We start from the raw sequence: 26,380 nt of genomic DNA on the forward strand, positions 1-26,380 counted from the left end.
GCCCCCCGCTCCCATGGCAACGGCTTCCCGGGGGGCGGGGCCACGCCGGAGGGGGCGGGGCCAGGAGGAGGCGGGGAGCAGGCGGGACTGGTCCCCGCCGCGGCTGCCTCCCGGGCCACGTGACACCGCCCCTCCATTCCCCCCCCCCGCCGCGCTGCCCGGTCATACGCCGGGGCGGGCCCGCGCTCTGCTGCTCGGGGCTCCGCTTTCGGTCCTGCCCGTGGCTGCGAGCGGCGCCGGCTCCTCCTGTCCCGCTGCCCGCACGCCTCTGCTGCTGCGCCATGTCCCCTGCCGCGGCCGCCCAAGGGCTGGCTCTGGCTGCGCTGCTGATGCTGAGCCCGGCGGGGGCAGCGCGGCAGGTGCGGAGGCCCAACGTGGTGCTCATCCTCACCGACGACCAGGACGTCTGCCTGGGCGGAATGGTAACCCCGCGGCTCCCCGCCTTCCTCCGCCGGCCCGTCCTTGGGGGGGGGGGGGTGCGGAGCTGGGCGTTGGGGCCGGTGGGCGCGTTGCGGGCGGCCTTGCCCTCGCTGAGGGGGTGCTCGCCCGCGGACGTTGCCCAGTCTCGCTGTGGGCTGGGGGTACCGTTAGGGCGTACAGAGGGCCTGGTGCCAGGAGCGGGTCGCTCCCGCCGCTGAGGAGTGGCGGCCTGGGCCCGGGGGGTGGGGGGGATGAGCGGCGTAGCCCCGGCCCACCCCGCAGCCGGGGTCAGGGTCTCCGTCCGCAGCCTCAAGCCGAGTTTCCCCGATAAGAGAGCGTCACGGTGGGCTTCCCTGGGAGAGCCAAGCGGCTCTGGGAAGCTGTAGAGGCTCGGGCTTCTCTGCAGCGGCAGGTAGTCCCGGTAACTCCCTGTGCCTCGGTGAGGGCTCAGTTGTGTAACTGCTTGGACCAGAGGAGGCCCCAGCAAGAAGGCACTGCATGGATTGCCTGGCCAGTGTCTGGAAACTGTGGTGGTGGGCCTTGCTTCGGGTACTTGTATGTCTGCCTCAGCTGCCCTACTTTACTTAGCATCCTTGCGTTTTTAGCTGATTTCCTTTTGGTGCCTTTCTTCCAGACCCCCCTAAAGAAGACTAATGCACTCATTGCACAAATGGGAATGACCTTCCTAAACGCAGTAAGTGCTTCTTGAACTTCTGAGGTGTGTGTGCCTTTGTATAGTTTGTATCTTAGGTCATCTAAGGTCTCAAATCTGGTAACAGTTTTATGAAGCCTGTAAGTATGCCAGTGGGTTTTTTAAATTGAATCTCTAACTACTTTAGGCCTCAAAATGAATATAGTTCAAGGTCGTGTTCAGAAACAGAGGGAGAGTTTCACTTCCTAAAAGTACTTTGTTGACTTCCTTAAGCTGTAAAGTAAAATTGAGTAATAAAAGTATTTTTATTACTGCGAAGCATTAGAAGAAGCTACTTGAAACTTTAAGCTTCATGAATGCTGAAAACCCACTACACTCTTCATATTCTAATGTATTTCCATGGCTAAAATAATGGAGTGCATAAACTGGCAATCAGTATTTTAATGGATACTTGCTACTGTGTAAGAACCACATCTAATCGGGAGAGGGGGGTTGAAGGGCATATGCTGCAGAAACCTAAAAGCAGCTTCATGTGCAGTATTTCACTAGTGAAGATACTTGGGATGTCCAGAAAAATAATTGTGTGTCCAGAAAAAAATTGTGCTTTAATGTTGGTGAACATTTTGATCAGCCTATTAGCTGTTATTTCAAAGCTAGAAATTTTGAGGGAAAAATAGTTTTACAATGTTAATCTTGTATTACTTCATCCTGTCTTTCCAGTACGTTCCCAGTGCACTCTGCTGTCCCAGTCGGGCTAGCATTTTAACAGGAAAATACCCACATAATCATCATGTTGTCAATAACACTCTGGAAGGAAACTGTAGCAGCAAGTTATGGCAGAAGATTCAGGAGCCATATACTTTCCCAGCTCTGCTCAAAACTATGTGTGGCTATCAAACGTTCTTTGCTGGAAAGTATTTGAATGAGGTATTTTTTTGTGCTTGCTTTTTTTTATACTGTGAGTCAGTTAATTTCTATTGTCTACCTTTAAAGCTTCATATTTTCATAGTTTTTATATTTGTAGCTGAATGCAGATCTCCAAAACATTTAAAGTGGTATAGTTGGATGAATAGCTCTCTTTGCTGAGGAGGCATAAATATGATGCAAAGTTCAAATCTTTAACTTAACTTGGTTAAAATTGGGTCCTGTAAGTGCCTGAATGTTTTTAAAAGTTGATTTTAAAAGGGTGATGGAATCTAGACTTCTTTTAATGTGTTCAGATGCTGAAACCTCTAAGATCAGGTATTCCTTTTGCGTGATGCAATTGTATTTGGAGCTAGATGAGTTACAGGCTCTTTACAGTATTATTTTCCTTGCATCCCTTGCTGGAAAATGTTGGTGGTATAATACGATGGAACGTGAATATTTATAGCCAGACACAAATTTATTCCTGCTGATATTACTGAGGCAGTGAGGAAAAGGAAAACTTTCTCTGACTTCCTCTGAGTATCCCTTGACTGTGTAGTCTCCTGTCCCTGCAGTTAAGCAAGCTGTGTAGAAGGGAGAGAGCAGCCCTGAGGAAACCCATTGTGTTGCCCTGAGGCAGCCTCTGTCTTGAGTTTGGCATGGGTGTAGCAGCTACTTTCCCTTTTTTGGTGGCTTAAAAGCTAGTTGTTGCAGTTTATTTGGCACTGAGGTGGTAAGAGGCTTAAAGCTCCTTCCCCCCCTTTTGGGGGATGATGATGAAGCTGTCGGTCTATGCAAAACTTTCTTTAGTATCTTGTGAATTGTTATCACAAAGCCTTAGGGTCTTATCCATGTGTGTTTTTGATCACCTCTCATTGCCTGATGATGTACTCCAGGATTTCTGCGTGTTTTAATGTGCGGAGTAGAACAGGAAATAAAATCTAAATTTTATTGGTGAATGCCAAGCTTTCAGTTACTGTCTCTATAGTTATTTAATCCTGGTTTCTTTAGCAGGCTACGTGCTTTTATATGCATATGTATTTTGTTTTTTTTTTCCATTCTGGAACTGAATTCAGCTTAATGCGCTTTCTGATTAGTGTTGAATAAAGCACATGAATATGAAACATAATTTCTAGCTTTTATTCCTCATAATTGAAACTGTGAGTCATGGTCTGTTTCTTTTCAGTATGGAGCAGAGGATGCAGGGGGAGTAGGTCACGTCCCTCCTGGATGGAGTTTTTGGTATGCTTTGGTATGTGACTATTCTGTTGTTTTTAATACCTAATTTTGGTTGCTTTGTAATCCAACTCTTGTTTGAACTTTGCTGGTGATAAGAGAGCAGGCAAAGAGCATCTAAAAATTTAATGCAAATTTCCTTCCCTTTTTTCCTCTGTTGCATATTGCATTCTTGGCTTTCACAAAGGCTGCTCCTGCTAAGGTGCCGGGGGGAAAGCCTGGCTTGTAAACCCACAGCACAGTAAGGCAGCACTAAAATAGGCTTTGCTGCTGGAAAGCAGCTCTGAGAATTCTTGTGGTATCCTTATGACAAGTGTTTATAACCTATTTGAGAAATGCTTGCTAGCAGCTCATTTTGATTATTTCAAGTAATCAGTGTGTGTGTTACTTCATATAAATATGCCCATTACGTTTCCACAGGAGAAGAATTCAAAGTACTACAACTATACTCTTTCAGTAAACGGCAAAGCACGAAGGCACGGTGAGAACTACAGTGTGGATTACCTGACAGACGTACTGGTAAGAAACTTTGCAACTTGTGTGTTACAGAAGCTGCTTATGACCAGATAATGCCTCATGCTGGGGGCTTAGGCAAGGGTGGGATGCTCATTTGTTAGGCTTTATTAGTTCATAAATACATGAGATGCACGTAGGCAATGACTTAAACTACTTCATTGAAGGCTGTGTCTCCTTCTAATACATTCTGTTACAGATAAACTGGGCCAAGCTTTGTGTGAAGTTTAAGCATGTAAAAATAAGGTTACAGCATGTTTTGTTTGTTAGCACGATGTGTTAGTATCTAATTGCATCAAACTGATAAACTGGAGATCTCAAAGGCTAATTGATCCTCCATGGTGTGAGAGGGCAATATATGGACCATGCAAAATCTGTAGCTGACCAGGGGAGTGTTTATCCTCTTTACCCTCTTAAGGTAAAGAGAGGTAACAAAGACATCAGATGCTTAAAGGAAAGTTCAAGTTGCTTTAGCTCTCTTGGGGCCCTGTTTAGTGAGTACTATTAGCTTGGAGATTTGGGGAACAGAAGTAGGGAGCAGGAGTGTTCCCCCCACCTGCCAAGCTGCAGCTTTAGTTTGACACCCTGTTACAGTGTAGGAGTTGGTAGTGCTGGGAGCTGGCATGCAGCGCTTGGGAAAAGTCCTTTCTGAGAAGTCTCCTCATGTTTGTAGTCTTCCATTGAGACCCTAATGAATTTCATTGCAGTGGGCTCTTGAACAGAGACAGCTGCTTACTGGGAACAGAACTGATGGATGTTTCTCAGGGTACTGAACAGCTGTCTGATTAAATTTAGATTTACACTGTCTAAAGCTAGATTGGAATTGATAAGCCAGAAGTGAGACTATCCCATTACTGGCATTGCACTGGGCTTTTTTGATCCTTCAGCAGCTCATAAGCATTTTGACTAAGGGGTCATTGCTGCATAAACCTCTTACTTGTGGTGTGTTAACACAAGACAGAGCAGTGAATTATGATTTTCAGTGTATTCCATTCTACTTTCTGCCTGTAGCTATCAAATATGCATTCAGCATTTCAGAGCTCATGTTTGAGTTTAATTCCTTCAATGCGTTGTTCAGTTGCTTATGCAAAGTTTCTGGGTTGCTTGATACGATGCACAAGCTTTCTTGTCCTGACACATCTTGGTACTAAGTCTGGTACTAGGAATCTGAGCACCTGGATCTCTTTCCTGCAGTCCTAACATGTTGCAGTTCAAGGTTCTATCAACATCTAAGTTGACCATCTCTAGGAGTGGACCTTTATCATTGGTTTCTGAACCAGATTTTCAAAGTTTATACAGGTCTTATCCTCCATTAACTCTGTTATTTAACTTGCTTGGATGTTTGAGTTAGGAGGAAGGAAGAAGGGGGAATTTTTAGTGTATAGTTTCTTCTGCAGACAGAAAAGAATATCCACAATGGGGTGTACTAATTGGGCAGGAAGGGAAAACGTTGCAAGATTTGAACGGTGAAGAGTTCACCTGCAAGTAATACCTTTGAAGCTGTAATTTCAAAGGCTGACCAAGGGAAGGCCAATATGAGACTCTCAATCTGTAGATTATGAGTGGAACTCACTTGCTAATTGAAAGTGTACAGGCTGAAACGAAAATGAAAGTGCACTGAGGCGATGCAAGTGAGTGGAGTTTGGTACCGTCCTTACCTAGAGCTTCTGGCTTCACCAGCAGAAATGTGGCACCCCTTATAGATAAGGAGATTGCTGCAGAAAGAGCATATGCTATAGGCAATGGGGCTGGAGGGTTTTTATTTTTCAGAACAATTTCTATTTCTGAACAGAAATTAAACTGCTAAATTGGGATCTGTCAGGCAGGGGATGGCATCTGAGAGACTCAGTGTGTGAAAGAAAGCTCCAGTTGTACTTGAAAGCCAAGTTTAGGTGGGTTTTGTTAATACTCAGAATAGCACAAACTTTTGAGTTTAAAGTAGAAAGCTGTTCAGAGATGTGGGACAAAAAAGTCTGCTAACATGAACACTTGGGATTTTTTTTTTTATCACAAGCTGCTGTTCTGGATATTTGGAGATGAGGAAGCAATAAGTTGCTGAAGTAGTTTAAATGTTCTCAGTACTACCAAGTTCTAAATAAGTTACGAATGTCTAGTACAGATTTTTTTTAAATGCTTGCTATTTGCTTTTGGATGTATGACTTTTTGTTCTCCAACAAAACTGTTCACAGGCCAACATGTCATTGGACTTCTTGGAGTATAAATCGAATTTCGAGCCTTTCTTTATGATGATCTCAACCCCAGCACCACACTCCCCTTGGACAGCTGCTCCACAGTATACAAAGAGCTTTCAGAATGTCAGTGCACCAAGAAACAGCAACTTTAATATTCATGGCAAGGTAAGATAGAATCTGCATAGGTTATTCTACTTGTGAGAGCAGAGACTTGCATGTTAGGCCTATTCGGGCTAATACTGTGACTGTTGGTTTGTTATGTTAATTGGCCAGTCAGGGTAAGATATGTTTGTTGTGACTGAGATATTTGCCTACCAATATCTTGTAAATAAAAAAAATGTAGTGGCAAAAATAAGGCAGTGCAATGGAGTTATGATTAATAAATAGAAGAATTAATTCCTTGTCCAATTTCCAGGCTTTTTGGATGGTCTTAGAATGTTTTGTCATTGCTCCTGGTATGGTCAGGAGCACACGTAGATAGCATGCTACACAAAGGCTCAGGTGTGAGCCTTGTGTTCCTGTATACATCTACTGTGTGGATGGGTGGTCTGTTACTTGAGCTCATGGCAGAGCTGCCACTGAGTGACAAGCATATTGGACTTCATGAAATCATGAGCCACAGGTCCCATGGTCACTAAGGACTTTACGAACTTCCCTTAAATTTATTGAAATAACCTGTAACCAGAATTGCTGAGCCTAATGTTACAAATTCACAGACATCCTTGTGACGGGGCAGTACTTTCCACTGCCAGTAAAGTTGCCCAAATAAGATTTAGCTCAGACTAATCCCCTGTGACTTACTGTGCCAATAACTGAAAGCGCAAACAGTTAATCTGGTGAGATATTTAACTTGCAGAACTTTTGTGGGTTTGATTCAGTTTGTTTAAAATACAGAACTTGGTGTTCAATTGATTTGCTCCTAACCTTAAGACTAAGACATAACATTGCCTGACTGCCTATCTGGTGCCTAGTGATACCTCTTGTAAGGTCACTCTGACTAAGTAGTACAGGGTGAAACTTGTTTGTAGCTGAGGATTGTAGATTGCAAAATGACCATGTGCTTATCAGTGTGATATGAGAATAGGAGAGAGAGGAAAGGGCTGCAGGCACTAGCAAATACTTTAGCCCAACCTATTTCGAAATAGGGAGTGGGGGACAGACTTCTTTCCTCCATAAAAGGATCCCTAACTTTGTCTTAGACTCTATTACTGTAAAGTCAAACACTTTTAAAATAGTGAGCCAGAAATAACTTGACTAGCTGCAAAGTCAGCAGTGTGAAGCTCCCTAATGCAAAGCAAAGTATCTGTATGTGCCTATGTGATACAAAGCAAGATGACAGACTTACTTAATATTTGGCAGCTAGTGTCTGTGGATATAGCAGTTTTACTGGGTTTCCCAACAGGAACAGACTAGCCACTGTCCTTCTTCCCAGACACAATAGCTACAATCATTAACAGTGTGTTTCTGGAATTGGCAGTGTTGTGGTCTTGAAGCCTAACTCTTCTTTCAGCTTCACTGTTCTCTAGGGCAGGCACAATACCTGCAATAGCAAAAGTATGTAAGCTCAGACCCTCAAGTCATTGATGTCGTAATGCTGGTTTGAGAGTCTTGCATTGTACAGTGTTGATTCCTGAGTGAACGTTGCCTAGCTCCCTCACACAGTATGTGAGCAAGGGGTACTAAAAGGAGCCATCTAGGAGGAGTCTGCATGAAAAACAGGAGTTAAGCTGTTGTCAGTCTGTCCAGTGATGCACGCTTTAACTTCTGCTTAGGACCCTCAGCTATGAACTACATCAAGGAGTGGGTTGCTGTCTGGTTTCCCAGGCAGGACTGTTGGTAGCCCAGATGAGTGGTTTATTGAACCTGTTGTGAGAGAGAAGCTGATTAAGGTGGGTGTTAGGGATTTCTCTCACATGCACTGTTTTTCTGCAGAATTGGAGCGCAGCTGCATTCAGATTCTGCCAGCAAGATATAGCACGCTGGCACAAGATCTCCTGAAATTTCTTTGGGAACAGGGTGTAGGGAGGCAGCAGCTTTGTGTGTAACCAGTGAAAGGGACTTAGCAGGGACTGACAGGGAAGTGGACTGGCTGCAGACTCTGAGCCAGTGTGTTCTGAAATCCACAGAGGTGTTTAGGTGCTGTTTGAAACTTCAGAGAAAGGTAGGAAGAACAAAATACTCCAGGAAAGGGGAGGATTCTACTGTCCTACATGACTTATGTGCCTGAGTTATCTAGCATGATAGGAGGGCCCCTCCTAAGTGCACGTCTTGTGAATGGTGGCTGGTGCACAGGTGATATTGCCAGCTCCTTTGTTTTCTGGTGGGCTTCTGTAGAGTTGGGGATGGGGTTTGTGATGTCTTTCCTTTTTCCTCTCTCAAACAATACACTAGTGCTCTTGATTATGCTGTGTTTTCTTGCTGAGATAGGATTAGTGTAGAGACTTAGTGTCTCTGCAGAGAATCTTTACAACTACTGTGGGATCTGAATCCAAGCGATTTAAAGCGAACTTGACACAGTATGAAGTCTCCATGCTAAAACTGTCCTTCAGTTGGCAAGAACAGAAAACAGGGAAGTGAAGAAACTGCAGGTGACATGAGTCACTTCATTGTGCGTCCCTAAAGGCTGAGCCTGTTCAGAGTCATTTGCTTGTGACAAGAGGGAAACTGCATAAGGAGAGGCTCTGTGGGGAGGAGTGGCCAAGTAAATACAGGCTCAGGCTGAGGGTGGTGAGTGGGTCATCTCTGACCTAGTAAATGAAAAAAAATTAGTCTTATAATGCTGCTTAATCATTCATTTGGACATTTTCATCAGACCTGTCTTGGGCTATCAGACTTTTATCTCTGGGTGACCCTTCCCGAGCTCCTTTCCCAAATATCTCCCTGAAGTGCTTTGAAAAGATCCACAGCTTTCTTTTCACTAAGGGCTGAGCATAGTAGAGCTGTAATATATTCTTCTCTTGCAACTTAGATTTTTAGATGAACAAAGAGAGAAAATTGGTGTCAGATCAGTTTGATAGCATTGCATGGCTATTTAGCAGGCATCATGTGGATGTTTTCCACTAAGCAACATTTCTGCTGTAACTGGCCTAGGAAAGGTTTAAAAGTTGGTACTTCTCTCCTATGCTAATCTTTGCGGTTTTTCTTTTTATTTCTGTAGGACAAGCACTGGTTAATCCGACAAGCAAAGACTCCAATGACCAACTCTTCAATACAGTTTCTTGATGATGCTTATAGAAAGAGGTAAGAATTTTTTGTTGCTTGGGATTGCTGCTCAGAACTGTTACTGTCTTTTAAAAAAGAAAAGGTATTTTTTTAACAGGTTCTACTAAGCCTGACCGTGGGTGTCAAATTGCATCTATAGTGGTTTTCTGGCATCTGACTTGACCTTCTGCTTACTTTTTTGCAAAGAAACTTGTCATTGACTTTAGGAATATTTTGCTCCCAAATGCTGCCATCATTTATCACTAAAAAGACCGGTCATGTTCAGTGTCCCTAATGCTTCTCTTTCAGCAGACAGCAGGTTTTCATGCCCTTACCTTCTATTTCACTTGGACTCCAGAGTCTTACATAACATACATCAAATGTGATTGATTTATCTGCCAGCTAATCTGATTCATTCACCTTGGCTCTGTCTGTGGTCTTTTTATGTGAGGACACCTGACTGTCCAGGGCAGGAGCTTGGCTCCTTTTTATAAAACGGGATGTGGGGAATAGTGTGAAGATACAGCTTGTTCCCTTTTTTAAGAGAAAGAAAGGGTATTTCTTTACCTGGAAACTGTAGGTTTATTTTCTTTAAAAGCTCTGAAACAGACATTAGCTTAACTTAAAGCGATAAATTCAATTTTGAGCTGTTATCAGGCATTTGCTTTCTACTTTGGAGATGGAAAACCAAGATTTTCAGGCTCTTGCTTTATGAAACATGAAGGTAAAATTATGCAGCAAAATCCTAAAGTAATTCTTGAGACAACAAGATCCAAGGATGAGTAACTCTAATTCAGCATAATGCTGGTCTGTGGAGGCTCATTACTGACTTACAGAAGCAGTCACTTGTCTCAACAGCAAACCCCATGACAAAGGAAAGAATAGCTTGTAGCTATTCAAGGCTTTAGATACAATGGAATAATGGACCCTGATATTCTGTGAGCAATACAAAATATCTGATTTAGTTTTCAAGCAGAAAAGATTCTGTATAGAAAAATTCACAGCAGTCTTGATTTTTAATGTTAAAAACTACATATAAAGAAATAACAACAAGTGACCTTGCAGGAGATAGCAGACTCTTTATCACCACGTTGCTTCAAAGTTGGTATTGACTGTCTCCAGATAAGAAGTAATCAGTATTTTGGTGTCATTCTCAGACACTACAAAATAAAATCAACAAGAACTGAAGACACACAGACTGTCTCTATCTTAACTTGCAGTCTCAAAAGTACAGTGTAGTAATCTATGAAATTTGTTTTCAGAATTTGCAAGCAAAATAATCCACTTGCAGTGCATACACTGCTGACTTGAAGCAGAATACAAATGCCCTGCCTTGCAGTCAGAATTATTCTGATTTTTCTTTTTTTTTCAGGCTCTAACATGAATTACTTTATTTCTATATAGGTGGCAAACTCTGCTGTCTGTAGATGACCTGGTAGAGAAGCTAGTGAAGAAACTGGAGCTGAATGGAGAATTAGACAACACATACATCTTTTACACCTCAGACAATGGCTTCCACACTGGTAAAAGTCTCACTGATTACTGAACATCTATAGAAGATCCAGGAACTGTGTAACACTTTACCCTCAGGACCACTCCAGAAAAGTGGGAACAGCAGCTGTGGAACACTGTAGACATGAGAAATACTGATCTGAGTTGCAGAAACAATTTGGAGCTGCAGTGTGGGTGTTTGGGGATTTTATTGTTTGGTTGTGGATTTTATCATTAATCACTGCCACTGTGTCTTGGTATACATGAAATTAGGGTAGAAATGGAGGAAGGGTCCCTGTGTTCTTTAGGAAGAGCTGCCACAAAAGAATTAAATCAGTAAAAATTAAGTCTGAATTGTGTTGTACAACTAAAAATACAGTATCTAAGCTGTTATATTTTAAGATACTGCTTATACTTTTTGAAGTTGCCTATTCTTGTTGTCCACTTTTAGTGTAGTTCAGGTTAAGAACCTCTTCTTTGTAAAAAAAAAAAAAATGGGCTGCTGGAAGTTATGTAACACAAACTCCTCAAAGGTAAAATCAGAAGCCATTTAACCTTTCCCATTGTCTATTGTAGGCCAGTTTTCTTTGCCAATAGACAAACGGCAGCTGTATGAGTTTGATATCAAAGTGCCATTGCTAGTTCGAGGACCAGGGATAAAACCAAATCAGACAAACAAGGTAAGAAAGAAAATGTTTCACAGTTATCAACTTTAGGTTGTAATTTATCCTCTTGCATATATATATATATATATGTATGTACCAGTGAAATTAAATATATGGAGCAGCAAAGGTGCAATGACCTCCTTCTAAAAAGCTGTGTGCTCTTGCTTCAATCAGTAAATGTAATTGCAGGATACAAAAAGTAGTGAAAGGTGCGAAGTGTGAAGCTCACTTTACACAGACCCTGCCATAGCTTTTTAATGTTACAAGGTCCACTAGCCTATAAAGAAAAAATTAAGTACTGTTTAGGTGTACCTAAAATGACAAGTAATTGTAACAATGAGACTTCTGTATTTTATCTGTTGGGTTCTAGTCTTCTGAAGTAAGTTTTCCTCCCCTTGCAGATGCTTGTTGCAAATATTGATTTGGGTCCCACTATTCTGGACATCGCAGGGTATGACTTGAATAAGACCCAAATGGATGGGATGTCACTGTTGCCACTGCTGGTAAGTAGAGAGACAGGGATAGTAACCAGCAGCTCTTGCAGGGGTTATTCTTCAAAGTGAATACTACTTCCTTCAGTAGACTCAAACAAAGAATGTCATTTTCATGTGGAGTGTTCATAGCTTAGTGAAAAAATAGGTATCTTGCTGAAATGCAGATGTGTTTTCATAAGCATCACAACTCTGTGGTCACTTTGTAAGAGAAAGCTGTGTCATCCTTTGGCTAGTCCTGCCATTTGTAAGAATTCCTGTTTTGAAGGCTCTGTTTTTTTTCACCTTGTACTCTCCCTCCCTTTTTCCTTGGAATTTCTCAGCAAAGATGCAGGCGAAGAGCAGACTGTTCTTACTAAAATCTTTGGTTTGCCTCAGTTTTTGGTAGAACTAGTGTTTCCCCCTGAACTTTGAAACAATGTATGCAGTTTTATAAAGTAAACTTGACCTTTCCCATAGGTGAGCAGAAGCCTATTTAAATAAAGCTGCTTGCAGTTGATCTGTTTAGTTTTAATTAAATTCAGTTTATAAATTAAAGGCAGCTTACTTGGAAATAAAGGATCATCCAGATTTAAAACAGTGCTTTGCTTTTAAAACCTTCTATCCAAACCTTAAGCTGTTCTTTAGACAGAAGCAGGTAAAAGGCATCTAATTTAAACTCTGGTGGAATCACAACTGTGAAACTCATTGTTCTGTTGTGTGTGCCTCTGATGGTGCTGTATACTAACTTGAAACTTCCCTCTTCCTCTGTCTTTAAAATGAAGTTCCAAATAGAGCAGCTTAATCTTTTCTTATGCCAAGGGTATCTTTTTCCATTCATTGTGAGACAGCGCGATATAAACCAAGCAGCCTCACTACAGGGGTTCTTGTCTGTAATATAATTGTATCTGGCCATGTGGTTCCTATTTGATATTACTGCGGGATTCTATATTGCAGATAGTGCTTTAAACCCTCACAAGAAGGTGTACTAGTATTTTTGGAGTTGGATCCTTGTTTTCCTTCTAACCTGGAGCTAATATTTGAAGGCTGACCCAAACTAGGGATCATGACTCAAACTGCCGTGTAAGCAGTGGGCATGGAGTATTCCTTCTCTGTCACGGTACAGTGGATACTATGATGTTTCTCTCTTGTCCTAGAGAGGAGACAGAAATGAGACATGGAGATCAGACTTCCTGGTGGAGTACCAGGGAGAAGGGTACAACGGCAGTGATCCTACCTGTCCTGGCCTAGGACCTGGAGTCACAGTAAGACAAGATCTGTTAATGTTAGCAAATAACTACTAGGTTCAGCCTGTTTGCTGTATGGGCTAACCTGGTTCTATCAGTAAGATCCCAGTGTCTTGGTGAGTAGGAGCTAGCTCTGTAGGTCCTGCCAGCATTTAGGAACTGGAGGGAGACATGCAGCCTCGTGGAACCGATATGTCCATGTGACCCTGCTGAACACAGCCACCCTTTCCTTTGGAATCTATAGGGCCTCGGGGCTGGAGAAATACACAGGAAAGTGTGGGCTTGGCAAAGTGGGTGGTAGCAACACCGTGATTTTTCTAAACTTCCAGAGACCTTGTTGTACAGTTGTTGTCTGTGACTGTTATTTATAAATTGTAGCTACTTCCTGAATCAAAGAGGGTTTGCTTTAAGTAAAGCATCCCATTGGTGTGGTGTTTAGTACTGTGTGTTGGGATGTTCTCCTCAGTGTATGCACATTACCCTCCCAGACAAAACACACTTAATTGTAGTGAGGTTAATAACAAGTGTCTCAAATTTAGAAGAGCTGAGATTTTACTTAAAATCCCCAGGGGATACTTGCATGTGTTAGACTAAGACTCTGGTGTTCATCAGCTAACTGCAGTTGGCTTGAGCTGGTACAGGCTGTAGGAAGAAGATTGCTAGTTCATCTTTTTTTCCCCTGCTCTGAAGTTTTTGTTCACTGCTCACTTCACAGCACTGCTTCCCAGACTGTGTGTGTGAAGATTCCTATAACAATACGTACGCTTGTGTAAGGACACTGTCAACTTCCTGGGACCTGCAGTACTGTGAGTTTGATGACCGGGAGGTAAGTCTCTCTCTGACTTGCAGATGACAACTGTTCACAGCTGCAAGCGACTGCACTCTTATCTGCTCTCAAGGCTTTCATAAAATACTCTGAAAAGCTGACTAGCTTGCTTGCAGGATAAACAGTGAAGTATTTATCTACTGGTGAGAATGTTTGACCCAAACTGGTGAGGTTAGGGAAAAATAAAAAGAGGTGGGAAGGGGGTGAGGAAGGGACAAGAGTAAACTGTAACTGTTGCCTGTTGGTATCGCCTAACAGCCTCATGGGGGGCTGGGCTGGGTCCAGTTCTCTGTCCTGCCCCAATTCCATGCACCAGAGTCTTTTGTATCACAAATGTTTTCTGTTACACTCTTACCTTTTCTGCTGTTAGGCTCAGCTGCAACTTTTTTCCTTTGGAAGAACTGAAATCCCAGGCTCGTCTTTTCTCTTCCAACACTCGTCTGGTGAAATAAGTTTTAAAGTTGCAACTATGAGAAAGATCTCAGACCTTATCTTAACTTGTGTGCGTGTAAGGGACATAATCTCCCCACTTCCAAATCTCACTAGTGGGTTTACAGGGCTGATCTTTACTTGTGCCCCTTTGCACACAGTTGCTCCAGAGAACACACTGAGTTTGAGGCAACAGGGTTATAAATCTAATGAACTGCAGGTAAAGGCATAAACAGTAGGTATCCCCAGTTACTGTGCCACAACACAGAACACTTTCATGACCAGCTTAAACCAGGGGAGCAAATCCCACATGCTGGTTTTGGTGCTAAGATAGCAAGAAAGACTGTGTGGGAGACTTAAGATGCTGATTAGCAGACCCTGCTGTTCATTTTTCCACTTTCTGACAATTTATGGTGAAGTCAAATGAGTGTTGCAACTTTACTCATAAAAGTAGACTCCAAAGTTGATCTGATAATACACTACATGTCACCTTTTTTTCCCCCAGTAATGGCTGGAGCCTTTTTTGGTTATGGAGCTCACGTGGGTCAGCTAAATTAAGACTAACAGTATTGGGAAGATGCAGCAATGTGGCTTTTAAAACCTTGCAGTGAGCCTTAGAAGACAGCTTGCAGCCAAAGGCTGGCTGGATTCATTTTTATCTACGTTAGACAGAACCCAGCCACTTTAAGTCAACATCATCTGCAATCAGGCCTCTTACTCTAGCCACAGACAAAACCTCAGCTGAATTCTTGAGATATGTTTGAGTAATATTTGTCCCACAAAATGGTTTAGAGACTTAGTGTACCAAAAAAAAACCCAAATCTGCCCTAAAATTTTCCAAACCTTTTCAAAGCACACAAAAAAACCCTCTCACAGCATGTGTACATAAAAAAGCTTGTATGAGGGTTATAGCATACTGATATTCAGTCTGTTTTGTATGCGCAGTCAAGGTACCTGTTACAGTTTGACAGCTGGAAGTACCTGATGAGCTGAGACTTGATATAATGGTGGTGCGATGGTCAGGAAACAGTGTATTTGAGATCCAATAATGAAAAGGCAGCCAGCTTAGCTATGGCCTCTTGCTGCAGTCTTACAGTCATAAGACAGGTTCCATTTATGCGTTGGAAAAAAATCTGATGTGCAGTGGAGTATTTCAGGCGAAAGTAAAAACTTCTCCAGTAATAGTCCTATCACACTAAACTTTACCTACACACTCTCCTGTCTTTGACTACTTAACTGCATGGCTAAATACAGCTCATGTGTGGGAATGCTGCAGCATCATTAGGAAAAACTTTTGAGACAATACGCTGTCCTTAAATGTTCTTCCCAAATAATATGATTAAAAGTTAATTAGCATTTAGGACTTAATACAGTGCAGGAACTTTCTTCTCCAGGTGTTTGTGGAAGTGTATAACTTGACTGCAGATCCACACCAGATCAACAACATTGCTAAAACAATTGATCAAGAAATTCTAGAAAAGATGAACTATCGATTAATGATGCTGCAGTCCTGTTCGGGAGCAACGTGCCGTACGCCGGGTGTCTTTGATCCTGGGTAAGTACTAATTGAGTTTATTTAGATAATGCTTTTAAATATAACTATATGTTTTTAAATTAGGCTTTTATAGAGGGTATTTATGTTGGATTACATACTGTTGTTTGATAGAGATGCTTTCTTGCTGTTTCTGGGTTTTTTTTTAATGCTCAATCTGTATTTTAATTTAATCTACCAAATATAACTTGATAGTATTAATACTACTTCTTTAGTCTTGCCAGCCACTCCTGACTTAGAATAGCTGAAGCTTACGGCTGTGCTGAGTAGTCAGAGGCAAGTGACCTCAGGTTTGCCTGCAAACAAGGAAGAGCTCTGCAGGTTGCCCTAGGCAGCTGTTTTCCAAATACTTGATATGGTTGTTCCTGGAAATGCTCTTAACAATGAATGTTTCCTGTAAGACCTAAGCTGTATGAATTAGTCAGCTGTTGTAAGTTAACAGCACTTCTTACCTCAGAAATTGGTTGGTAATCATTTTCAGCGAAGCTTTTTAAGCACTGTTTGAAATGCCCTTACAGTTGTGCTACATAAGTTTGTAATTTGAAGCAGCAGAGCTTTCTGTTAGGATGTACCTCCTGAATACTGAATGTTATACATGCCAATATGCCGTTGGCGTGTTGTAGCTAGTATTTATTTCTTTGGAGACTATCAACTCCTAAGTTGTGTGTCATTATAACTCATCTGCTATAATATGTAGAGAGGCTGCTCCTGCTGCATACCATTGAGAAAGCAACTTTTCATGTGGCCGAAGCTCTTTTGGAAGTACCTGTTTGCAGAAGAATTGGTCACTGTGTGCTCCCAGTCACTCACACATACTCTGTTCCTTCCTATAGCTACAGGTTTGACCCACGGCTCATGTTCAGCAATCATGGTGTTCGGGCTCGGAGGTTCTCTGCACGGTCTTTGTAAGGCACTTCAGAGCCTCTTGCAATTGGCTCCCACTGGCCAGTTTCTCCAGTGACTGCAGCAGGTTTGTCTCCGTACCTCTCGCTGATCACAGCTGGAAGACTTTTCATGGGCTTATTCAAACGCTGTTTGGAAGAAAAACCCTTGTCTTTAGCTGGTTGCCTTGTGCAATATGTATATCTTACAGCTGAACTCTAACTCTGAATCGTTAGACACAGCTAATCTGTCTTGCTCAGATAATTGATTAGCACCTTTGTCTTTCAAGTACCTTTTCATATCACAGGCACGGGGTGAACCTTTGCCTATGGATCTGAACAGTTTATTTTGTTCTAAAGATCAATAAATGTGTACCTGAGTTGGGTTGGATAGACAGGTGCTATTGCACAGTAATGCTCACCCATATTCAGTGTTAAAGACTTTCTCAAAGGCTATGTTTAATTATAGATTTCCCATATCAAGCTCAAAGCTGGTGATGACAATAGCAAAAGAGTGTAGGAAGGCATTAGGCAGAGCTGTAGGATCAGACTAGTGAGTGTCTAAATAGTCTCTTTCAATGAGACCACTTCAAGTGAGACCCATGAATTTTGTAGGACAGCTTTGGTAGCTTGCAAACAAGAATGTAACTTCTAAGATCCTTCTAGTGGGAAATGCTGGAATGGGTTACTGTGTACTACTGAAAAGTATCTTAGGGTTTAATATAGGCTTCCTAGTGAGTGAAAGAAGAGTGTTAAGACTAACAAATATTCAAATAAGTGTGCCTGTGTTTTGAGCTAACCCTTAAGTCTTCTATACATGAACAAAAGTAATGCTAAAGGAAAATCTACAACAGGAAAAAAAAAAACAAAAAAAACCAAACCCGGGCACCACAGTAAAGCTGATCTGTCTCTAACCTCCGAATGTCTTTGTCTAACATCTTGTGTTGATTAGATTCTTGAAGGTAAATTATTCTGAAAGCAAACTAGCTATAATTAAATCGTTGCTCACTAGAAGTTAGGCTGAGAGAGCTACTTTAGGCAGTTTAAGTGCTTCCTAGAGTGTTGCTTTTTGGTTGAGATGTAACTACTCAAGACCCGAGTTAAGTGGCCTTGACACCAAAGGACTGCCTGCCTAGATGCCTGACTGCAGCATGGTATCACTCGGCTTCCCTTTGGGAGGGTGATGTTGTCTCGTCATCCTTATGATTGGGCTTATCTGAACTGCAGCCATCACTTGTACCCAAACTGGAGTATCCTTCTGAATCCTGAAAAAGCACCCAAACTTGTGTCAGCATGTAACTTCTGTATAGCTTTGTTGGGGAAACACCAAATTGGCTGTCTTTTCCAAGACAAGTTCATGCTGCTTGTGGGCAGATCAACTGTGTTATCAAGCAAGATGATTGTTCTCAGGCAAACTGGGGCACAACCTCTTTTAGTTAGTTATTTTGGATCTTTTACCCAAATAGAGAGCATGATGATTTCAACTGCTGTCACATAAAACCTTTTACTAAGTAATCATGAAGTAGGCAACAAAATATGACTCAAAACTGTGAAGCTGCATAGCCCAGTGCACAGACCCACAAACTGGATACAAATAATGCCATAACAAGGGAAGTTGAACTTCCTTGGCTTTTAATGCTGAAGCACAGAAGTTGTCCTTCATGTAGCTTAGAGCTGCAAACTTCTGTGGTGGCCTACAGGTTAGGTTTTATACAGCTTTTTGTCTCAAATCTGACTGTTTCAAATCTCTAGAGTGACCAAATATTTGAGAAAAAAAAATCGTCACTTGAAAGGTAACTTTTCAGCTGCAGCATCTGTATAAATGCAGAGGGGGTTGGATGTTCAGACTACTGACATGCTTTCAAATACTCAGGACTTTTTTTTTTCCTCCACAACTGTAGCTTTATCCTGTTTTTGTTTCTTGAGCCTTAGTATTGCCTGTCAGTATCCTTCAGACTCTGTTTTGTCTTTACAAACAAAACCAAAGTTGTTTTCATGCTTCAAGTGTTTTCTTGCACACTGAGCTAAACCTGGAGTTCATTTACATGGTGTTTTCCTCAGATAATTCTAGCAACTTAGATACGTTCTTTGTTTAAACTTAAATTCGGTAGCTGTGTGAAGGCTAAGGAGAAATACATTGATTGCTGCACATTAAACCCTGAACAGTTCTATCCAACCTAGGTCATTGTCAAGTTTCTGCTTGAGTTGAGTTTCAGTGCAAGTAATGTGTATGTTGCTTCTTAATAGAAAAAATCCCAAACTTTGTTATGGGTACAGATGTGTGACTGTCTTTTCTTCAAGTGATCTTAAGCCATAACAAGAGAATTTTCTTTTGGATGATTTAATTTTTGCCTAATACCTAACATGAAAGTTGACAGAATTGATACAGACGATTTAGTATGTGTGATCAGATGTTTTACCCAAATTGGCACTTGCTTTCTGCACACACCTGTAAAGCGCTTTGTAACTACACTCAATAACTTACACACTCTGTGTCAGAGAACCACAGTATATCTGAAATCTGTCATAAGTAATACGCACTGCATTAAACTGAAATTCAGAATGAAATCAATCAGTCCTTACTTACCCACAGTAGTGGTTCAGGCAAGCACCTACTTCACTTCTGCTTTTGATAAAGACTTAAGACCTGTTCAGCAGAAGCACATAGTTGAAGGAAGAATGGAACCCAATGGTTGCCTGCCACTGCTGCTAGAGCTCCTCTGCTGTTTCCATGAAGAATTACTTCTGAGTATTTTTGCAGCCTTGAATGAACAGTGTTAATTCTTATCCTTGGTGATTAAAAAAAACACTGAAGGAACCTTGATTCCCAAGTAAGTGATTTTAAAACCAAATGGTCTTCCTGGAAATACCATTTCAGATGCTATTTGAGCATGGCTGTATCTGTACCTTGTTACTGAAGGCATTTGTGTTACATGAAAGGGGCTTACTGGTACAGAGCTGGGTTTAGGTAAAATGTGATTATTTTTTAAAACTCAGTAGTATCAAAGCAGAGCTCTGAACTTTAATGGTTGCATCAGGTAAAGTAGATATTATACAGGGAGAAGTACAGTTGAGAATTTTATTACATTATCCTAAACCAAAAACCATTTGATAACACTTCAGCATAAGTGAGTACAGCCAGTACATGCTTACCCAGCATCAGCCCAGTGAATTGGGCTGCTTCATTTTGCAGAATAAAGCTGTAACAGGGACAGACATGCAAAACACCCCCAAAACACCTTTTCAATCACATTAAATTTAAGACTGATTCTACAACCTAAAGACAATATTTTATCATAATGAAACAGTTATTGTTTATTGTGATTAAATTTAATTTGTATCACTCTCTCTGTATGTGAGCATACTTTGCTGTAGCATGTTGTGAGCATACTTAACTTCTGCTGTTTTGAACGTTTGTATAGAAAGTGCCCTTCCAGAGGACCCTGTTCACTGCTGCACTTTTGGGGAAAGAAAAAATAAACTGCCTATCAAACTTCCTATCTTTGTTAGTGAACTTGAGCTAAACCTTTCCACAGGATCCAGCTGTGTCACACTTCTGAAGACTGAATTCCTAATTATAAACCTGTTCTCTGCTTAGTGCCCTACTGAACAGTGGCCACTAGTGAACTTTTATCTGGTAACAGGGACCCTCATGTAGAGAGTTTAGCAAGACAACATGTGACTGCTTTGCACCAGGAAGAAATGCTGAGAATGAGAGAATACATTGAAACACAAGCTGTATTTGCTCATATTTCCTTGGAAACTGATGTAGTTGGATAGATGGAAAAGTTTAACAAAAGGGACAATGGAGAAACTGCTGTTCATAATTAAAACCAAGTATGTTCAGCCTCTGGGAAAGAGGAAGAAGAAAATCCAACATAAGGCTTTTTCTGAAATGGGAACTGTGAGCAACAGTGAGATATGTGCTACTTACTCACCTCAGCCCCTGGTACAGAGTTTTAATTCCTTGATGATGGTGTGCAACTGTTGAGAAATATAACTTTTCTGAGCTATAGAGCAAGGTGATTGAGTACCGTTAACCTATGTAAGTCTGAGGCTTTCACACACTTCTAAAACAAGTATTTTTGCATTTCTGGTTAACCACGTGCTATCAGTTTCATTTCTCCTCCAGTGACATAGCAGTTGTCCATTGAGTAGAGAAAAACATTTAACAGAAGCTTGAAACAACACTGCTACCTTTCTTTTGATGCTCCAGGTTCCTAAAACTGAAGTTTACTGTAGCACCACAAGAAAAAGCAGCTCTGTATTGCCTAGATACACCTTCCCATCATGCTGAAACACATCACTGACAGCCCAAGTGATGCTGCCATCAGGGTCATGGAAGCTTGCCACAATGTCTCCTTTGTCACTAATGTCAAGAACAAGCCGTATTTGTGAAGGAAAATGCTGTAGAATGATAAACAAGTCACCTGTTTTAGAAAGTGTTAACACTTCATTCAAGGGGAGGAGGGTGGAGATTCCATGACTATCAAGGAAAGGCAAGGCTAATATATTACATTCCAGATGTTGCTCTAGTCAGATTCAAGTGTCACTTAATCTTTGGATAATATCCACTGGACTGTGTCTAAAGCTGGCAGTCTGATCTTAACAGTACAGTGAGTGCCTGCTTGCTCAAAAAGGTGTGGAAATTGTTTGAACTTACTCCAGCTGCCAAAAGCCACCTATTTTCTAAAAGCAGAAATAAGGAGGACTTGATGGAAAACAACTGAATCACCCACTTCAGTGTTTTTCCTGTGCAAGTTCTAGAGAAAAGGTGGCATAGAAAAAGTAGCATGGTTAATCATAACCAGCTCCACAACTCCTGCTTGGCAACCTGTAAAGGGTTCTTCACCTGCCTTGGCAATAGCACATTGCTATAAACAATGGGCTGAGGGCTTGAAACTATGGACTCTGTCAGTACTGATTCTTCTACTTATAAATGGGACCTTGGTGTTACCACAACAGCAAAACTGCTGTGGTTTAATATGTAAAAGAGAAACAATCCTCAGTCGAAGTTGGTATGTGCTGTATGATGGCTGGTAAATATAAAGCAATCTTTAGTGTTTCCTAGTGAAGAATAAGTTCTTTCATACTTAAAAAATTAATAACTTTGCGACATTGATGGCTACTACTACACAGTGTCAAATTTACCTTTACAATGAATCTCTTCAGGAATGGATACGGTCCTAAAGCATCCAGAAAAGGAGAAAAGAAACTGGGAAAGCAAACAGTAGATATTCCAACTCTGTAAAAGCCTGTGTTTGATAATCTGATGTCTGGATACCCAGGGAGGTTGTCCACAAATGCTTCTTTTTTTCCTGCATTAGCTCCACTCACCCAATAGGTGCAAAAAGGGAATTCTGTATCTGAGGTATAGTGGTTGCTGCAAAATACAGCAAGTTTAAGAGCACGGAAATTACATCAGTTTGATTCATAGAAGAAATTTTTTCAAAACACAGAAAAGGACTCTGCAGGAAGTAAATGGAAGAGGAACTAAATCTGAGTAATGATGATTGGTCAAACCCCTCCTCTTTCTACTAGTAACATAAACAGTACTCACTGGTTCTAGTCAAAACACCTATTCATAGAAAATGCGCCTGTTAAATGAAAACTGGTAGTAAATTTGGCTTTAGAACTTCCACGAAATAGAACACTTAAAACACTGAGTCCCCTTAAAATGGGAAAAATGAGGTGTTATGCTAATCATCATTATCATGCAGTGACACTTGTCCTTTGAGGTCTGTTGTAACTGTAATAATGTAACTAATGTAATTACCACTGGGATAATTCTAATTGAGTCTGAGGGAATTAGAGCCCCAATGTATCAGTAAAGCAGTATCCAAAACATCAGGCAGTGGGAAGAGCAACTGCTAATCTTTACATAGAATTAACCAAAATATGCAAGTCTTGCAGCAGAAAAATAGTAATTTAGACTGTTTCCAATAGCAATTCTGTGAACTGTACATCTTCAGTTTACGTTTTTAGAAAAGGAAAAACAGAAAAGAATATGAACATCCTGTCTACAAATTTATTAAAAAACATGTAATATAAACTAATATGTAAAGTTTTATATCTAGAAGATCAGTATTATTGTACTGTGTGATTCTACATATACTGGTTTCTGCTATCAATATGTAACCTTCATCAGGAGACAGTGCAATACCATTTGCCATGTACAAGCCACTGAGCACTATTCTTCCTGTTCTTTTTGCTGGGTCATAGACCAAGAAGTGATCAAGATGGTTTGTTTTGATTACCTGAATTAATACATCTAATTAATAAAAACTAGGCTGCCAAAATACCCGCTTTCCATTACAACAGAAAATATTCAAAAGTTGTATTAACATAAATTAGCTAAAAGCAGACTTTAGACAATGGCAAATGTCATCTTTATAAGAAAAACCAGCTCACACCACTAAAGGAGCACAAGATTTTGTTCATGTCATTTCCCAGGCTGATTGCAGCATCCTGGCAAAACCAGAGGAACGTGCAGATTGTAAAGCCTAAAGTTCAAAATACATTATCCTGCTGTTCCTGCTTTAGCAAAGTACTGAGGGCTATCAGGCTTCTGCAAGCAATTATAGCTTCTTCAAATCAAACCAGAAAGCATTGATGAGTATTCTGCTAAGCAAGTAAACAGCCAATATTGTGCTTCTGATATGAGATAATTTGTCTAAATTTCTTCTGCTAAAAATCTGCAGGGCAGATTTCAATTGTACACACATAAGCCCTGTGAAGAGGAAACCGCCTGTATGTTTGTCGTTTGCACTGGCAACCCCTTGTCAAGTATGAAATACTAAATGGCAAAATGATGAACTACCAAACAGCGACTCTGTTTTAAGAAACAGCAAGTGACACATAAGAGATTTCAGCTTTTTTTTTCCTTTAATAAACTTGGCTCTCAATTCCCACCCCTTAAATGAAATGTATTTCCCTTGATTTGATTTTTCTCCTTGCTTAATTTTATCCACAGTTTTGCTAGTAAAGACAAGACTCAGTGTAAACTTTCTGTCTGTGACCTTGCTGAATTTCAGCTTTACAGACAGTTTGTTCTAGATAAAGTTTTGTGCAGAGGCTCTGACAACACAGAAAGATACCTTCAAGCACACCAACAATTTGCTACCTTCCATTTACAGCAGTGTAAGAGCATGCTTACAGAGATTCCAAAGAGAAACTAACATGCTGTAAAATTCCTGACTGCAATGTATCACATGACAGTTTCTTTGGGTAGTCATACCGGAGGTTGATTGGTTGGTTTGGGTTTTTTTTTTTTCCCTGGAAAAGCAGCTTCAGAATAGCAGAGCCCATCCTCTGCCTCAGGGCTGCAGCATGCTGCTTGGCTAAAATACACAAGCACAACTGAAAAAAACTTGTCTCTTCTGTGGCCTAGTACTGCTGCCAGCACAAAAATTAACACTTATGCTGCCTAAACAAATGGCCACAAAGATTGCCTTGTCTCAACTCATATCTGTGATGTCTTCCGCACTTGCTACTTGAATCTGTAAAATAAATGAATTTTTTCTTTGATATTTCTAATGCATTTAGGAATTTGAAAGGCAGTCCATCCACACCTAGTTAATTAACATGACCACCGACTAAAACAAGTACAAAACCACTAAGTGCTCAAAACTATTGAGATCCACACAAGCTTAAGATTTCAGATATTACAATTCCAAGTCCCATATCCTTAATTTGTCCCAGCTAAAGTCCAAGCTCCAATTACTTTCATTTGCAGGAAATATGTACAGGTTGCAGCTCAACATAAACAGATACCAAGCCTCTGACAAAAACAATTGCTTTTCTTCTATTTTTTCAACAAACTTAAAAATATAAAGCCAATGGGCTTTCAATCAGTCCCAGTCCCCACATTCACTTGTACTGATCTCAACTGAATAAAGTGCCTTGATCTCCCCGTCTATATATAAACATGAGGACCAGACCCAAGATCAGTCTACTTCCTCACAAAATGTAGCATCACCTTGTTCACTTGACAGCAGGAGGGATTTCTCTCCTGTGTTTGGATTAACTTCGTACAGGCCTAAATAAGAATCCACCACAGTCAGGTTACCATCCTGATCCATTCGCACTCCATGGGGCCGGCCACATATTGGCTCATAGTCTGGAGTTCCTGAGATGCAAATAGGAGGATACAACCAGGAGGTTGACAAAATGAAGATCACAAAATGCAAAGGCTAAAAAACACTTAACTATCATCCTTGAATAAACCACATCTTTAAAAGCTTCCTTGAACGGTCTCTGAAAGTAACTTGCAAAGGAAGTACCGGTATAATCTCAATCTAATCATCTCTGTTCCTATTACTTAAGAAAAAAATCTGCTCTGAACCTCATATCTCTTTTTCCCAGACAATTTTAAACATGTTCGAAGAACTGGTAGGATTACTAGATCAGTAAAACAAAATGGATTAGCTGCTGCTTATTTTATAATCTAAAGAAAAAGATGGAAGAGAACCACTTTTAGGAAAGATTTATCTAATTACTTCTCTTCAGCTGAGGGGCCCAGGTTCCACAGGTCACATGGGAATCCTAGAAGGAATCCTCAGGTAAAAATACAAAGCCCAGATCTACCATATGTTTAGTATTTTACAATGAGTAATTTTTCTGAGAGCAGTGAAATTAGTAAATCTTGACACTATACAGTTTTGTCACCTGATGCCCTCTGCTCCAAAACACGTATTTTCTCCCAGTACTGCAGTAAGCAAGGGACAACATTCCTTACAGCTCACTAGAGCTGTAACACATCAGTAACACAGGCTGATGACTGACTGCTGCTAAAACATTAACAGTTGAGTTCTGGTCTCACACTGACTCATTTCGGTCTCATTTTTGGTTTCTTAACTTCTACATAGTCAATTATTTACATAAGACTCACAAAAGTTCAGTAATCTTTGAGAATTCTTTCAAATTCAGTCAAGACTAACCATTAACACAATGACTTCAGGGATAGGGAAAGCACCTCGGTAACTGTCACATGTTCAGTAAAACAGGCTAAAGACAGCTGTTTTCATGGAACCAGGACACACTATTCTGAGTCTCTGATGCCTTTGTAAGATTTGAACTGTTTTTAAAATACATTCTGACCTTAAGGCAAGAAAATAATTGGATAAATTGTGTCTTTAGAAAATGCTCAAAAAGCTTTGTATAGAAAGACTTCTGTAATTCATTGTTCTTTATTTAAATGGCCATCCAGTTTCAAGGGGTAGAGGAGTGTCTAGCTATTCATTAATCCTGCCTGCATAAGGAAAAACTACATGATCACAGTAGGCTTTTCACAAATTTGCATAAAAGAATCAGAAAACGTTAACAGGAGCTACTACATCACTTAAATTTCTCATTCAGTGAAGTTTATTCAAACAAGTTTGTCATTTTCACATCACAACCATTACTCAAAACATTCAGACAAGTCCTGCCCCATCTGAGTAATGAAATGCAGCTGATCACCACTGATCATCCAGTTTCCCATCCACAGTACCAGTGTAGATATTACCTTAAAATGAGTACATTAGAAGATTGTTTTAAAAGGGACCAAGACAAATGTACCATAAATGAAAGACATTCCTCATTATTCTGAGGCCTTTCTTCTTGCTCTTAATCTATAGAGAATCATAGAATAGTTAGGGTTGGAAAGGACCTTAAGGCCATCTAGTTCCACCCCCCCTGCCATGGGCAGGGACACCTCAC

General features: G+C 40.9%; 1 protein-coding gene across 1 annotated transcript; it reads left to right on the forward strand.

Moving 5' to 3' along the window:
- The first annotated feature begins 233 nt into the window (after nt 1–233).
- GNS (glucosamine (N-acetyl)-6-sulfatase) lies at nt 234–20,179 on the forward strand. Its single transcript, XM_062609440.1, has 14 exons — nt 234–422; nt 1,055–1,114; nt 1,793–1,999; nt 3,165–3,230; nt 3,635–3,733; nt 5,917–6,084; nt 9,077–9,159; nt 10,525–10,643; nt 11,188–11,291; nt 11,678–11,779; nt 12,904–13,011; nt 13,709–13,819; nt 15,643–15,803; nt 16,634–20,179. The coding sequence occupies exons 1-14, from the start codon at nt 282–284 to the stop codon at nt 16,707–16,709; spliced, it is 1,605 nt and encodes a 534-aa protein (XP_062465424.1). The 5' UTR covers nt 234–281; the 3' UTR covers nt 16,710–20,179.
- Nucleotides 20,180–26,380: the final 6,201 nt, after the last annotated feature.

This window comes from Pezoporus occidentalis, unplaced genomic scaffold (assembly GCF_034315485.1).
Source record: "Pezoporus occidentalis ecotype Australia unplaced genomic scaffold, CSIRO_AGI_Poc_V1 ctg138, whole genome shotgun sequence".
Lineage (NCBI taxonomy): Eukaryota > Metazoa > Chordata > Aves > Psittaciformes > Psittacidae > Pezoporus > Pezoporus occidentalis.